Genomic DNA, 16,281 nt, shown 5'->3' with positions numbered 1-16,281 from the left:
AGTTGAAGGGCTAATTAAGTGCTGTCTCAGGGCACCACTTAACACTCTGCCTGCACTGCACTGCACTGCACTGCTCTGGGCCCTAATTGTGCCTGCTGTCAAAACCAGCGGCTGTCTGTCAGATGGACTGAAATTTCAGGTGCCTCAGAGTCTGCCTGAAAACACAAACACACACACACACACTCTCTGTGTCTGTCTAATACCTCTTTAGTGTGAGCCCTTTGGACAGGAACCGCGGTACGCAAGAGCATTCCCAACTCCCATCTATTCTTTTTTTGTGTGTGCAAAAGGGGAGACAAGGCAGAGCTGTCGGGGAGCTCTGCCCAGTAGGGGGGTGAGGGGCTACTACTCTGACGAGGGGAGGAGGTATCCCGAGGGTCATCTGGGTCACATAGCTATACCTCCACAAGACAAGAAGAAAGAGATTGGAGAGGAAGAAGAGAGTGAAGGAGGAGGGGTGAGAGAGAGAGAGAGAGAGAGAGAGAGAGAGAGAGAGAGAGAAAGAGCCATGGGTTCATTTTTTTGGGGGTCTGCCTGCTTCCTAATGATTCCAGCTCCTCTCTTTCAACAGAGGGAAGAGCAGCAGGGGTGGTTTAATGATTGGCTTTGTAATGGAAAAATGCCTCCTTTCCCCTCCATGTGTGGCTGGGCCCTGGCATTCCTGAAGCGCTTTTTATGAGCAAAGCTGAGAAAGTCATACAAACAATGTGTGTTAAAAATGTGTTTTTTAATGTTTTTCCCCCCTTTGTGTTTTTTTAAAGAGTCTCTCTCTTTCCCCCTCTCTCTCTCTCTCTGGGCCTTTGTTAATATTAATTAAACACAAATGGGGAGGCTGGTGGAGGTAGGGGTCCAAGATGCAAGACTGAGATCATGGCTTTTACTGGAGGGGGGGGGGGGGGGGGTGACAGTACCCATTCCATTTCAGCATGTGTGAGCGAACCAATGGGCCCCTTACAGATCACCCTTATAGATCTACTGTGGGCCGAGTCAAAGCCCTGAATGAGATTTACCTATTTCTCAGAAAAGGGACTCTATCATTTTCTTAGGAAAGGGAGTTCCTTCAGGCAATGAGTTAGGTGAGAGAAAGGAAGAGACTGGTAGAAAGATAGATAGCCAGAGACACAGACAGAGAAAGAGAATGAGAGTGAGAGAGTGAATGAGTGAGCAAGAGAGAATGAAAAAAAAGAGGGAAAGAGAGAGTGAAAGAGAGAGAGAGAGAGAGAGAGAGAGAGAGAGATGTGTCTTTCCAGTGGAACATGTTTTATGTGGCAAGATTTTTCTCTTTGCAACATCTGGCACCAACCCTGCCTGGCAGTCCTAGCCTGTACTGTTCTCTGTTGAACGGCTGCCATGTTGAAATTAAGCAATTCCACACATTCAGAGCCAGCCGGGCCCGTTGGCTTCCAGTCCCCCAGCGCTCCTTTTCATTGAGAAGTTTACGGTGAAAACTCAATCGATATACGTGCGCGGTGACCTAGAGACTTGGACATGGAAACCGAGCCCGTCATGTGGTGTTTGGAAACGTGCCCTGCAGCCACAGGGAAAAAGCTAACCCTAACCCTAACCCAGAGGCAGGCAGGCAGGCAGGTATATCTGACTCGGAGTCTGAGATCAACAGCGGCTAGAGAATGGGAGGCCCTGCTCTTGGTTGACTGCCCACTGAGAATGTGACACCCCCCCACCCCCCCTCAACACCCACCCCACCCAGACACACACAGTGATCAGAGTTAAAAGGCACATGAAACATTTCCTGTTAAGGCTCAACTCTGGGGAGGTGGGGGGCTAAGTGATCTGTGGGAACGCTCCACTCACAAACAATTCACTGTCTAACTTGTTCAGAACGCTACTGGTAAAAATAATAATAATAATAATAGTAATAATAATAATAATAATTTAAATGTTTTTGCTTTCGCCTGTGTATTGAGGAGAGGGGAAAGCGATGCCCTTGACGGCGGCCCCACGGTAATCCTGGGAGGAATGTTTGTGTGCCCTGCCTGAGCGGTGTGTGTCTTTGTGCGGAGGAGAAAAGGGCCTGGGCTTCAAAGCCACGCTTACTGAGTGAGCCTTCACATGGAAATCACCAGCAGATGTGACCGAGACACTTGGCCTTGAAATGGACCCGCTGCCCCCACCCCTGCCCCCGCGCACTGCCCCCAACCCCCTCTCATCTCCGCCTCGTAGGAGTGCAGTGACGACGTTCTCGCTCTCTCTCAGTCATTCCTCACCACACACACTCACACACACACACACACACACACACATATATGGTCTTTAGTGTCTCCTAACACATCAGGTAGTTGAAAAACAGTGGCCATGTGCTCTGGCTAGCTCCTTGGAAAAGACCTTAAACTTTTATGAACAATCTCAGTTCTTTTTCAAACTCCAAAAAAAAAGGACAGAATTTCTCCTCCTAAATGCTCATGAAGAGGCATCCCTGCCAGTCGCGGGGCGTGTGGTGCGTGTTAGCTGGAGGAAGCGCTCACCTGTAGCTGCCCTTCTTGCGCAGCTGCTCTTTGAAGTGGCCAAGGGTCAGGCTGTGCGTCTTCATCATGCGCCGATACGGGATCTCCTCCCCGCAGAAGAAGTACGTGACCACCAGCTCTGAGCCCGGCGACGACGACGAGTACGAGGACGACGACGAGAACAACGATGGCGTCAGCGCTGCTGGAGCCCCGTTGTGTCCGCCGCATGGCTTCTTTGGCTCTTTCCACCTGGGCACAGGAAAATGAGGTCATCAGCAATGGACAGGCTGCAGGGTTCACCTCAGGGCAAATAAACTCACTCTGTGTTCATCGACTCCTACGGCTTTCTTAAGGCTGTCTCAGACAAAGGCTAGCTAGCACCACAGCCTGTTGGCACGGTGCAGGTCAGCCAATTAAATGCTAAAAACAGAGCGGAGCTGTCAGATGGCGCCGGACGAGCTTCAAACGAAGCCACGCCGACAACCAGGCAGGTAAAATAAGAAGGCTGCAAACACTACGAGAGCCAAGAGAGAAAAAGAGCCCAATTGCACTTGTCTGTATCTCAGACTATAGTATACTACTACACTTCTAGTATACTACTGTATCTCAGACTATAGTATAGTCTATAGTATGTGTGCTTGGGAGGCACATGTCTCAAGGCACCAGAAGGAGTAACGTGACAGTCTTGATGGCAGAGTACAAGAATAAAAGAACACTCCTGTAGAATTGTGGGCGAAAGATTAAGAAAAAGAGGATGAATAAAATAAAGAAGGAAGGTTGGAAGAAAAGGAGGACAAAGACACATACTCGTCTGTCTGAAGGCTGGGGTTGGCTGGAGCTGAGTTCCCATTCATGAAGGGTTGCGGATGGCTCCTGTCCCTTTGAAGGCTGGATACTGAATGCCTGCTGAGGAAAGACATTCAACAACAACCCATCAGACGGCTGATCATGCGACGCTAAACAAGTGCAGGTAGCTTAACTGCAGATCTCCATTAAAACATACACTGACATCTTAGCAGCTAGCTTAACTGCACATCTTCATTAAAACATACACTGACATCTTAGCAGCTAGCTTAACTGCACATCTTCATTAAAACATACACTGACATCTTAGCAGCTAGCTTAACTGCAGATCTCCATTAAAACATACACTGACATCTACCAGTACTGTCTAATGGGCTCTGAAAAACAAAAGTGCTGTTGAATAATAAATGCAATAGAGCCCAAGAGAGAGGGGGAGCTGTTCCGGTACCTCTGTTTGGGGGGTTTGGAGACCTCCTCCAGGCGCCGACAGGCCTCCTCCAGCTGGGCCAGGGTGTTGGGCGGGGGTAGAGGGGGCATGGCTGGGTCCTGGATGAAGGGGTGCCCTGGGTGGTGGTTGCGGGAGTGGCTGCCACCACCGCCGACGATGCCGCCGCCTCCCCAGGATGGCGTCCGACTGGGGAGGGTTTTGGACGAGGCCTCGGGGGTGTGGGACTTCTTCAGGCCTTGAGTGCTGTGGAGAGAAGCCCGAGGCATTAGGCATCACACACACATCCAATGGAGAACATAACAGCTCGCTTAAATAGTGACCTGTAGTGACCTGAGTGCTAAAGTATGAAATGGAACTGCGTTCTACTGAAAGAGCTAATGGACTGTGTCCCTTGTTCCGTGGGTGTCGTCCTCACTCACCTGTGCGGTTTGTGCCGGTTCTGCCTCTCGCTCTCCAGTATCCACTGCCACACGTTCTGCGAGCGGTCGGTTCCGTCCGAGGGCAGCTGAGGGGAGATGCTGCCCTCTCCCCCGGACAGACTGGCGCTCACGCCGTCGCTGGCCTTGCTGGGTCTCTTGGACAAAGTGCTAGAACGCCTGTGGTCAACACCAGACAAGAAAGCCCATGATTACTACGAGCATTCCCTCACGGTTTCCAAAACCCTCCGACCCTTCGGCCTCCCACATCAAGAGCGGCCACCACAGATGTGGTCAGGACAAAGAGAATATTCCGCTTTTATCAAAAATGCATGACGCAGACAGAAATAACACATTCACAGAAACATGATGAGAATATCAGGCAGAGTGCTCAACGTCTCTTCTCACACACACACACACACACACACACACTTTTCTAAGACAGTGGTAACCGGAGAGAGGGCAGCGGAGAGGGCACTCACCCAGCGTTGAACTCGGCCGGGCTGTGGCAGCGCTGGTGGGCGTAGTCGGCGGTGGTTGCGGCGGTGGGTGGACACAGGCACTGGGCCACGCGCTGCGCCGCCTCCGCCTCGATCTGCTCCTTGGTCTTGGGCGAGGCGGCGTGGTGGTGGTGGATGTAGTGGTGGTGGATGTGCTTGGTGCCCTGACGGTGGCCCAGGGGACCCTTGCCCGCGGCAGGCGCCACGCCGAACGACGAGGGGCTGCCCGCGCCCAGGATGAGGCCGGCGGCGGCGGCGGCTGAGGTGCAGTGGTCAGGCGAGCGGGACCGCGGCGAGTAGCGGACGGGCACGCCGGGCGACTGGCAGCCGGGCGTCTTGAGGACGCGGGAGAGGTGCTCGTCCAGGATGGCCTGCGGGTCCTCCTCGCAGGAGCCCGAGGGCAGCAGGCCCAAGGCGTGGGGAGGGTGGTGGACCGCAACGCTGCTGCCGGGCACCTCGCTCTCGTCCCTCTCCTCCTCCTACACACACACACACACACACACACAGAGAGAGAGAGAAAAACACAGAAAAGTTAAGTTTCAGACGACAGTTAAAAAAGGCCGACTTCAATCCGTTACTGCACAGTGCACATGTCTGATCTCTACACACACACACACACACAGACAGACACAGACTTCTCTGTCACCCACACAGCAAGCAAGTGGCCACTGGAGTTTTGCTAAGCTCTAGCTATTTGAAGAATTCTAAGTATGTCGGGAAACGTAAGTTTGGGGCTCCTAGAGACCGACGAGAAGTTGTCCTGTGGCTGCCAGCACTCAATCCAGTCTATCAGTCAGACAACAGTGCATCAACATTAACAAGTCCCTCTCAGCTCCCTCAAAGACAGAAAAAGTTAATCTAAACTTTTGTTCTGAACTCCTCGCACTGCTGTGACTAACTTTATGGCAAAAACAGGGGCATTTTAGCAGCAAAAGCATTGATATCAAGAACAAGGGGCCCGGGGAGTCAAAGACACCAAATGGGGTCAAGGAGAGGTCAAAGCTCAGAGATCAAAGATCACTGTGTGTGTGTGTGTGTAGAGGGTTTGGTGGTGGGACTCACCTCTTGGATCTGCTGCAGTCGCTCCTCCAGGGAGCTCAGGGTCTCCTGCTCCTTCTTGAGCTTCTCCAGACGGGTGATGAGCTGAGCGGCGAAGGCCGACGGCTCCACGGGCGTCATCTCCCTCGGCAGCCGGTGCGTCCTCTACAAGTGCCAGGGGACAAGCACCAGGGGTTAGGGATCTGGGGTAGCATTTTTCACCAGCTTCTGAGGCAAGATAAAAGGGGGCTACGCGGCTAGCGCAGCGTTAGCCGCTACCACGTTAGCGACTTAGCGCTCAGCCAAAAAGCTCATCTCCCTGCTCTACCTAGCATGATCTCTTTCCGTTGAACCCACACTTCTTCACCCACACTCCTCCACTCCATGCCACACCTCCCTCACACACTCTTCCTCCTCTCTTCTTCCCAAGCCCATGGCCCCTGGCATCGGCTGCCGTCAGCGAGAGCAGTTGGTCTCGCTCAGAGGCGCTCTGCCTGCCTGCCTCTCCCGCTTCGCTCCCCTCCGCCGGCAGCTGATGGTGCCATCAGCGTCCCACTCTGAAGTCAGCCAGCTTCAAAGGGCCCTTGTCAAACATCAAACACACACCAGGGGTGGGAGGGACAGGGGCTTTTAAATCTTGGAATAAAAGCCAGATAGATGGGGGGAAAAGAAGGCGATGGAAAGGCAGGACGGGGACAAAATTAAAAGAAGAAAAAGAAGAAGAGAGACAGAAGAAGAAGAAGAAAAGAGAGAGAGAGAGAGAGAGAGAGAGAGAGAGAGAGAGAGAGAGAGAAAGAGAGAGGAGGAAGAAGATTGAGAGATGAGCAGTAGAGAGAAGAAGGGGGGAAATATGGGAGTCAAATACTGCAGAGATCTGAAGGGAAAGTGGTAATTTATTTCCCTACTGCATCCGCGGCACCTCTAAAGTACAGTAGTCACATTATTCCTTCAACTATATGTACTGTGGCTTTTTTCTGTTGTTGTTTGGCGGACTCGCTTTCTTGATTTTTTTCCCCCCTCCACCTCCCCCCCCTCAGCGCGTGTGTTCCTCCCATCTCTTTGTAGAGACGATGAAGGGGAGAGAAGAAAGAGCGAGGCTGCTGGCAAGAGTCTCGCTTGCCGCACCGAGCTCCTGCTGCCTGGAGCCCAATGCATCCTGGGAGATGGGAGCCATCTCCAAATCAGGGGGGAGACATTAAAAGAGAGCAAGTGGGAGAGGAAGAACAAGAGGAACAGAGAACAGAGGATAACCCCCTCCCTCCCTTCCTCGCTCCCTCGCTCCCTATCCCCAACCCAACCCCATTCCTATCAGACAGAACACACACACACACACACACACACACACACACACACACACACACACACACACACTAAAGTGTTTGGGAGGAAGAGGACGACAGTTTTAGGTTGCTTGTTTTCTGCCATTCAACCCAGCTCCAGATCCAGCTCTGGTGGTGGTGGTGGAAGCCTAATTTTTTCTTTTTTTTTTCTTTCTCTTGAGCTCGCTTTCCCAAACTCAAGGATTCCTTTTTCTTTAAGTGACACAACACAACGTCAACACCCCTCCCCCACACCTCCTCGTTCTCAAAAAGCCCCATTGCCCTCGCTCTAGTCAATGGTGAAATTTAGAGAGGGTTCATAAAAAAGAGGGGGGAGGGGGCAACTACAGAGATCTAGAGATGGAGGGGGGTTGGGGAAGAGGGGCAAGAGGGGTGGGCTGCCCTGTTGGAAGTTGTCACAGAAGGAGCCACACAAGCACCATTCATCCGGCCCATCAAAGGGATGTCTTGAGGGACAGAGCACGCTGACTTGAGCAATATCAACTCAGGCTCTCATTTAGGGCTGCTGACCACTTGACCTCTGAATTGAATTGATCCTTGTCCTCTTTATGCACAGAAAAGTTATTTCTTTCTCTAAAGACTTCACCTACATACAAATCCACATGAAGGTGTGTGTATGTGTGTGTGTGTGTGTGTGTGTGTGGGGGGGGCATTATTGAAGTTAAGGCAACTCAGTGAGTTTATTTTTTGACATCTTTTGATATCCAGAATGAGATGGGGGATGGTGTTGGAAGAGGGAGAGAGGACATGAGGGAAAAAAAAGATATGCTAATTCCGTCTTTTATTTACTGACTTTTATATGACAATGTGGGGAGCCAAAAGAATGTAGTATTCTGTCAAAACATGCACACTGAAAATAAAATTGAAATCCCAGAGGGGGGAAAAGGACAGAGTGAGTTGGGTGGTAGGCAAGTGTGAGGAATGGGAGGGGGGTATATCTATGGTAGAAAAACACACAGTCATATGACAACGGAGATCCGAGTGGTGGAGTCTCTTACCGGAAAGTGGGGGAGCGAGACCTGGCCGTTGATTTTGACACTGCGATGCATCTCCCTCTGAAGCTGTTTCTTGCTGCCCAGTTTGTACGGAGGGATGCCATCACTGTTGAGGAGGACAACAAGGACGGAAACGTTATTATAACGAAGCAGAGCCAGTCAAAATAAAACCCAGAGTGTCAGAGAAGAACAAGCTTCCACAGACTAAACAACACAGGCCCATCTCCAAACACACTTGAGAGCAGAAATAACAAGCTACTGCAGATGAAGAGCTATATGGACACTGTCTGAAATGACAGACTGCAGGTCACTGTTTGAAGTATATAACTGACATTTTGTCGGTCAAAATGAGCCAAATGACCTAATGGTAATGTTTTATTTTCACATTCACACACATTTCAGAGAAGTCTACAGAGATGGCCTCTGTGTTTTCTCATATCTTCTTAATCTTCCTATAAAGAGGTGTGTACAGACCTCCACCTATCGTCACCACCCCAACCCCCTCCCCTACCCTACAAACCAGTCAAATGCCACACACACACACACCACTGGTGCATTAGCAATACAAGGCATCTTTTGAGATCATCATGAACCGAGCCCAGGAGAGGTCATCACTTGAAGTGACCATCCCAAACAGCAACATTCACCCCACCAACCCCCCGCGGGGAACATTACAGGCACATCAAAGAGCACAGGGGCTGGAGGAAAACAACTCATTCCAAAACTCTACTGAGGCAAGCAGTCCGATACAGAAGCCCTTTGAACTGGGGCTTAAGACACAGATTCATTGATGACTAATGCTGATCCTTTACAGCCAAGACACTGAGTCTGATTTACCATAACAGTCATCAAAGAGTGACCCCGTTTCTTCTCGAACCTTGATAAACTATAGAGCACAGGATCGGAAAAGGAAGAGCGGATTGGTGGGTCAGTGTCCTCAATAGTTTTGGGTAAATAATCAACAGTAGTTGTTTTGTTTTTACTGACTGCCATGCTTCTTACGGTTGGTCATAAGCAACGCTCCTGAAACATCATGGCAACCAGAAATCGTCTAGCGGTCTAGTCTAGTTGCTTGTGTTTTGACATGACCGCACATTTGGGAGGTCTTTCTCTGTCTGTCTTTTTTTCTTTCTTTTTTTTTTTAACGTTTCCTTGTAAGATACATTTCATTCCTCCTCAGAGCCCCCTTGCGTTCCAGTCGGTGACCATTTAAGCCGGGCCAATTATCTTGGCCCTTTTCCTCTGACTCAGAAGTGTCTGACCCAGCCCAAACGCCCCGTCTTCGCCTGCTCTTTGAAATCTCACACTCATGCGCATATGCGCTCGCTGCCATCTTCATTTGGCAACGGCTCCACAGCGAGCCTCTGATCTGGGCAACATCAAAAGGCTGGTTTGTAAGATAAGGTAATGTTTGAAGTTGGCGCAGCAGCATTCCCTAGCGTCCAAGTAAATCCATAAATAAGATATAAGCAAGGGAGAGAGAGAGAGAGAGAGAGAGAGAGGCAGATAGATGGAGAGAGAGCGAGGGAGAAAAATAAATATCTCTCTCTTTCTCCCCCCCTCCCGTTTCTTTATCTAGAAATGAGATTCAAATTTGAGCTGTGTCTTTTAACCATAATAAAAAAGATGTGCTAATAAAATTGTTCCCCAGCTGGAGAGGTAGCTGAACCCCCCACCCCATTTCCATTGAGTGTGGAGAGAGATGGGAGGGGGTGGAGGGGGGGGGAGCACCAGCCATGCTGTTTATGCAAACCTAAGCAGGATTCTTTGTTGTGGGTGATTTTTATCACTGTGTTTAACTTATTTGCATGAAAGGGCTGTGATTAAATTCTAAAAAGAAGAGTGGAATAATCTCTCTTTTTTTGCTGTACAGCAAAAATGAACAATACAATGGCAACAGCGGAAGCAGCAAGACTTTCAAAACAACCACCTCATAGGGCCTGACGTAACTTCACTAATGTCAAATCACTTATGCAGTGACAGAACACCTACCGATCAGCCACCCTAGACATGAGAGAATTGATCAACACACAGCATCAATTCACCACCAAACACTAGTGCTCATCTGGACCCATATTCCTGCCACTTTCTACAGTTTCAACAAGCAAAACGAGACCTCGGGGCCAACACAACAACCCTCTCTGGGGCACCACCGGCCTGCCCCTGCCCCTGCCCCTGCCTACCCTGCACAAATGTTTCCGACGCTCCCCTCTACTGCCCAAACCTCCCCACGACCCCCACTGACTGGAAGGGCTCAACTGGGCTGGACTTGGCGGCGGTGACTGGGCCAGGAGGCCAGGCCCGAACAAACAGGCGGGGTGTGTGTGTGTGTGTGTGTGTGTGTGTGTTTGGGGGGGTGGTGGTGTCTCTTTTTCACGGGCCCTTGCTTTATGGGGATCTCCCATTCAGTTGTGCAACTAATTTTCAAAGCAGCCAGCCACCCTCTCATCCCCCTAAGCTCCCCGAGCCTAACAATGGGCTGAAAGCGATTCAGTTAAGCCTTTCATCCTCTGTGCACTTTATTTCTCACTCCCCGCTCTCCGGCTCCCCACTACCACGCTAGAGGAGGGAAATGGAAAGGGGTGGGGGTGGTGCATGGGAGGGTGGAGGAGAGCTGCTGCATGGGTGTGTTGGGTGGTGGTGGTGGTGGTCTCCTAATCCTTGTGGCAGGAATCCCAGGTGACATGGCCAAAAGTCCAGAAATGAGGGCTGACCAATAACCCCACACTCTGGACCGGCCTCTTTCCCCACCACCCACCAACCAACCAACCAACACACCCCTCAACGAACGCACATACACAGATATATCTACATACACTCACGCACACCCTCTCTCTCACACACACACACACACACACACGCCTCAGTGAAAGAGCCTTAGCTGACACCCGATCCCAGCGCGGCGGTCCGCAAGGAGGAAATCAACCCACCATGCAAGTAAGCCTCCCTTTCATGCACTGCCAGCAGTTTTCAATGAGGTTGTCTTAAGGCCGAATGGCTAATTTTTTTCCACCCCTGCTCTTCAAAGGGAAGTGATTAGATAATAATGAAAAACAAAGGCGCACTGGCGGCAGATGGATGCGTCGCACTCAAAAGAGAGAAGGGTCACACCCAGCCCAAAAAAGGAGTTTGTTTGCAACACAAGAGGGGGGAAAAAAAAACTTCAAAAAACAAGGCACACAATGTCACAAAATAAAGAGACGCTCTAACGTGCTAGCGCGTTTTTGTCTTAGCCAGAGGTTATGCCTTCGGAGCAATCCAGCTGAAACACAAACAATTTCAATCTAGCACTTAAGTCGAAAACATTGCGCCTTGTTCAACTTGAAACAGCCGCTACAAACCCAACACAGAGAGATACGTTTCCTTGTGCCCTTACCAGACATGAATCACTGTCTAAGTTTCCCCCCAAAACAAGACGGGGCAGGTATGGCACCAAGGCCTCGGTGAACCCCAGTGACCCACGTGAGCTCCGCTGGCTCGCCCCCCTTGCCCTCTGGACCACGTGGACACTTACACACTGCTATCCGTCATCGACATGGAGTCGTCCGTCATGGCGTCGCTGGAGATCTCGCTGTCGTTGGCACTGGTGGCGGGGACGAACACGTGGCCCGAGTTGACGAAGTACGGACTCGCCGGCTCTCCTCGCCTCTGCGACCTGCGGGACCATCAACAACATCACGGTGAGCAACATTTAATAACCCATAGTATTTGTGAGACACAACTCAAGATACAATACAAAGTATACTATAAGTACTAATACTGTTCAACAGAGCAAATGTGTTACCCAAGCAAATGACTACACCCCCCACCCCCACCCCATCTCTCCCACACCCCCACCCCTTCCCTGGGCCCTGCTGCAGGACATGTCTGCTCTGAGTGGTGGGGGTTTGCTTTGAGGTTTCATTCTCCACAGGTTGCAGAGATTACAGTCACTTTCAGCAGGCCTGGGGGACCTCTGGAATGTGACCACACTATCTGCGGCCTGTGTTTATTTCTGCACTCGCTTTCATGTTCCACCCCTGAGAGCAGACTGAGGGGGGGTGGGGGGTGGGGGTGGAGAGGAGGTGGGGTGGAGGGGGGTTGAAGTGAGCAGACTGCTTGTGTGAAGGGACAACCAGCACTTCCCCTTATACTTGCTATCTCTCCACGCGCTTTGTTTGGGCAAGGTTCCCGCACTTTTCTTACCCCCTTTTCTCTCCCTCAACCCCCCCCCCAAAACACACACACACACCACTCCTCTTCCTCCCCCTAAAAAGTCTCTCTCTCTCTTTCTCTCCCTCTCTCTCCTGCTGTGTTGCATTCCTGCTTAACTGGCAAAGGGGGTGGACAGAAGTGGGGGGTGGTGGGAGAAAACTTGAGCTTAAAGCTTGGGCAGCGGAGAGAAAGAAAGAGAGAGAGAGGGTGAGAGAGAGGGGAGAGAGAGAGTGAGAGAGAGAGTGAGAGAGAGCGATTGAGGAAAGGAGTGGGAAAGAAAGAGAGAGGGGAGGGGCGGCGGGCCCTGTGCTTTATGAGAATGCCTAGTGCCCGGAGTGCAGTGGGGAGAGGCACAGCATGACTAAAGCCTTAGGCCCCAGCTCAAACCTGACCTTTGGAAGCTCTCGCAAAGAGTCAGGTATTTAGCACAGCTGGGCTCTCATTCTCCCCCTCACTTTTTTCTCCCTTTCATGATCTCCTCCTCCCTCTCTTTCCTGTCTTCCCCCTTCCTCTCTCTCTCTCTCTCTCTCTCTTCCTTCTTCTCTTTTCTTTCCTCCTCACTCTAAAGCATGCTTAGTCTCTGTCAGAGGGATTTCTCAGAAAGGGGGAGATAAAAGCAAGGCAATGGAGGCTGAGGAAAGAGAAGCAAGGGAGGGAGGAGGGTGGCTCTAAAAAAATCATAAGCAAAAAAAAAAAAGGGGGGTAGTGGTTGAAGGAGCAGCTCTGGTCATGTTTTTGAGACAGGACTAGGGTGGTTAGGAAAGAGAGGGAGAGAGGGGGGAAGAGAGAGAGAGGAGGGGTGGGGGGTCCAGAGTGCTGGTGAAATTAGTTCCACATGTTTCAGATAGAAATTCAGGGACATAAAGGGTTTGTGCGAGGCAGGGGGAGAGGGAGGGGGGGGGCTTCTTTTTTCCCTTCAGAGAAATCTAAGAATGTAGGGATCACACCAGGAAGCTGTGGAGATACCCCCCTACACACACACACACTCACAATATCCCCTAAAGACTCATGTCAACAACACCTTTGTCCTTGCGATGACGACCACGCTAAAAAATGCTGCATCCCTGGCAGCTAATTAATTCAAGCTACGCGGAAGTATCAGGGCAGTTTAGCTTGCCTGGACGTCTATCAAAGCGCTATCAGACTGAGAACTGCTTCCCTCCTAACAGGAAATAGTTAATTCTGACTGGAAATGATGTGGTCTGGGATAGCTCTGAATCTCTGCGGACTGAGTGTCACTCGCAATGTATGATGAACAGCTCAGGATATTGTATATATTCTGACAGAAAGTATAAAATCCCATTGAGACAACACATTCCATAGGTTTTGCCTATTGCAATGAACAAAACAGAGAAGGGGGAAAAGCTTAGCACCCCACCATAATCGTCTCCAGATGTTTCTTGTTTTATTGTATGGACATACTAAGAACAGTTTGGTCAATACTATAAAACTAGTCTTTGATGCGCAATCATGCATAAAATCCACACTTTAAAAACGTTCCCAATGTCAAAGAGCTTGCAGCTGTTGGACAGTATTTGGTAAGGGATCTTAAGAAATGAACCAAAATGCTTCCCAGAAACATCTTATCTTTCATCTCTGACCAAGAGGACAATATCAGCTCTTGGCAGTATAACTTTAGCGTGTGTAAAATATTTGTGTGTGTGAGAGAGAGAGAGAGAGAGTGATAGAGAGAGAAACAGAATGACAATGTGTGTGTCTAGATGTGTGCACTTTCAAAGAACATGACTTTAAAAAATACAAAGAAAGTAATATTGCATAACTTTGAGGTACTGTCACTAAGCATCAGTGGGGCTTGCTGTGTGACTTCAAGCCTTCAGCTCAGGCACCATTTCAAAGCACAGGAAACTTATGTGCCAGCAGAGGGCTGTCTACTAGACTTCATTAACTTGAAAGGAAGAACCACTGTGTCATTGATGTTTTCCTCAACAGACTAATAGCTAACAGTAAGTAGGTGAGCCAAACAAACCCACTAAGTACTGAGAAGGGAAATGGCAAACTAACCCATCTTACACATAAACACTGGGCAGTAAGGCTCAGCATTACTTACAAATGGTACAGAGAAACATGGAAACGTTACTGACAACATTTTTATCAACTGAAATGGATTAAGATGATGTACACATGGGTATACTTCTAAATTGATTGCACACTCTGAACTGTTGGAAATATTCAAACCTCTTACCTGCACGCATGTTCCAGCACATCCGTTGTCCTAATGGATACAGTAGCTCGTAATGTTTTCTCCGATAGTCCGACCACAGTGGCCAGGGCTTTTACTTTTAAGTCATTGCAATTCCATTCCTTGTCCTCAATCAACGGAGGAAGATACCCACACATCAACTTCAGACTTCCAAGATTGCCGTGATTCACGTAGGCAGCGTTCTCGCACCCGGTGCGAACGTACTCGAGGTATATGTCAGAAGTTAAAAACATCTGGTAAGCATTCTCCTCCATGGTCGACTGAATCTCAGTCTGTGCCTGGTCGAACATTGCGGAGTCTATCTGTTGCTTCTTAATACTATCCCTTATGTATGCCTTTGTCGCAGGTTTCATTTGCTTGGCGACAATGCTGTTGTTTTCGATGTACCGTTTGTAAATTGCTTTGGCAACTCGTACCGTTTTGGAATCTTTAAGGTCCATTTGCCTGAACCCGTTGCAGGCGAACCAAAAGTCTAACGTGTCCACGCATTGCTCCCGCTCCAAAAATGTCCTGAAAAGGTGAGCACCGTCTTGGTCACCCAAGAGAAAATGCAACGACTTCGTCCACCGGGCAAGCGGAGAGTCCGGGGACGCGCTCCCTTCGGGTTCCCCGAGTCCATCCTCGTTCCTCCGCGGCGTGGAACTCGAAGAAGAGGCAGCAATCAGTTTAGCCTTGTTTTGAGGTCTCATTTTGGCATATTTGCTGGGAGTGTGGCATGACGCTTCTCCCTCTTCCCCCGGTACCGGAGGACGAGGAGCATCTTCTCTGAAGCTACTGCCGATAGGGTCCGTAAGCGCCCTACTCATGGCTCCACTGTTCGTATCCTTGTGCAGCGCTAGCCTGCTTGCAGCTCGGCTCCACTCTCCTCACTCACTAAAACCAGCAGGGGAGCTTCTCAACTCCTCTTCTCTCTGAAACACAAAGTATCGATCTAATCAAAACCAGACCCTCAAAACTTCAAAGCGAGCCATGAAGTAAACAGCACAGAGACATTTTCAAGTGACAATATGACATATTTCTTGCTATTCACTCACACCTTCTAAAATGTAATATGGCCAATTAACATAACCTGTCACATCTATTTAATACTTCTTGTTATTCACTTACACGTTCTAAAATGTAATATGGCCAATTAACATAACCTGTCACATCTATTTAATTAACTGGAGTTACCGGTATGTCAATAATGTATTCCACACTGCTTGCTGTTTAATTTAGAAACAAACAAATGCAGAAATATGTGCGAAAACTTCACACAAACAGATCAATACAGACGCATACACTCAAGAATAGCTTCAGAATCGGAATTTGATAACATTATTCATTCACAACGAACCATGCGCACTTGTCCTCAGACTACCGTAAAAAGGCAAGACCATCAAAGCTATCCACGACAATGAAAATACATCCGATGCGCTACAATGGACCGTGCCACATAAGAAAGATGAAAGCCTGCGGGAAAGCGAGCGTCTTGGCATACAGTGATCACGATCAATAATAACGCTTTGATCATTTGCACAGTTGGCCCCCAACTTACGCTTCCATGGAACTACAGCCCAGCATTTGGTCACGAAAATTACTATGGAACCTAGTTCGATCACAGCTTTTGCTGAACGAAATTACAATCTCAGAAATGTTAGGCATTTCACAGCACACAGGGGTTTTCGCCTGGATAGGTTGCCATTTATCGAAATAATAGCTTTGTTGGGTGTTAAAGCACACACATTCAGTGAATGTGACATGCGCTCCCGACTGAACTCGTGTAGCTTTACCTGCGGAAACAAGTAAGCTACACGACTCTATTCGCTCAGTACCGGCAGAAAGTGTCACGTCTGCTCACGATGTAAGCTAATAAACTGTAGT

General features: G+C 49.5%; 1 protein-coding gene across 5 annotated transcripts in view; it reads right to left on the bottom strand.

The window, feature by feature from the left end:
• Positions 1-2,483: 2,483 nt before the first annotated feature.
• Positions 2,484-16,281, bottom strand: part of LOC125298432 (axin-2-like) — a gene marked incomplete at its 3' end in the record, with an annotated part of 58,235 nt that continues 44,437 nt past the window's right edge. For all 5 annotated transcript variants that reach the window (XM_048249162.1, XM_048249163.1, XM_048249166.1 and 2 more), the window contains 9 exon segments: positions 2,484-2,711; positions 3,270-3,368; positions 3,715-3,957; positions 4,134-4,310; positions 4,613-5,109; positions 5,693-5,833; positions 8,007-8,109; positions 11,518-11,658; positions 14,401-15,329. In XM_048249162.1, coding sequence (XP_048105119.1) covers positions 2,484-2,711; positions 3,270-3,368; positions 3,715-3,957; positions 4,134-4,310; positions 4,613-5,109; positions 5,693-5,833; positions 8,007-8,109; positions 11,518-11,658; positions 14,401-15,224 — 2,453 coding nt within the window.

The sequence above is a fragment of the Alosa alosa genome, chromosome 7, assembly GCF_017589495.1.
Source record: "Alosa alosa isolate M-15738 ecotype Scorff River chromosome 7, AALO_Geno_1.1, whole genome shotgun sequence".
NCBI lineage: Eukaryota > Metazoa > Chordata > Actinopteri > Clupeiformes > Clupeidae > Alosa > Alosa alosa.
The sequence above is the reverse complement of the archived record's forward strand: the minus strand, read 5'-3'. Positions and strand labels throughout refer to the sequence as shown.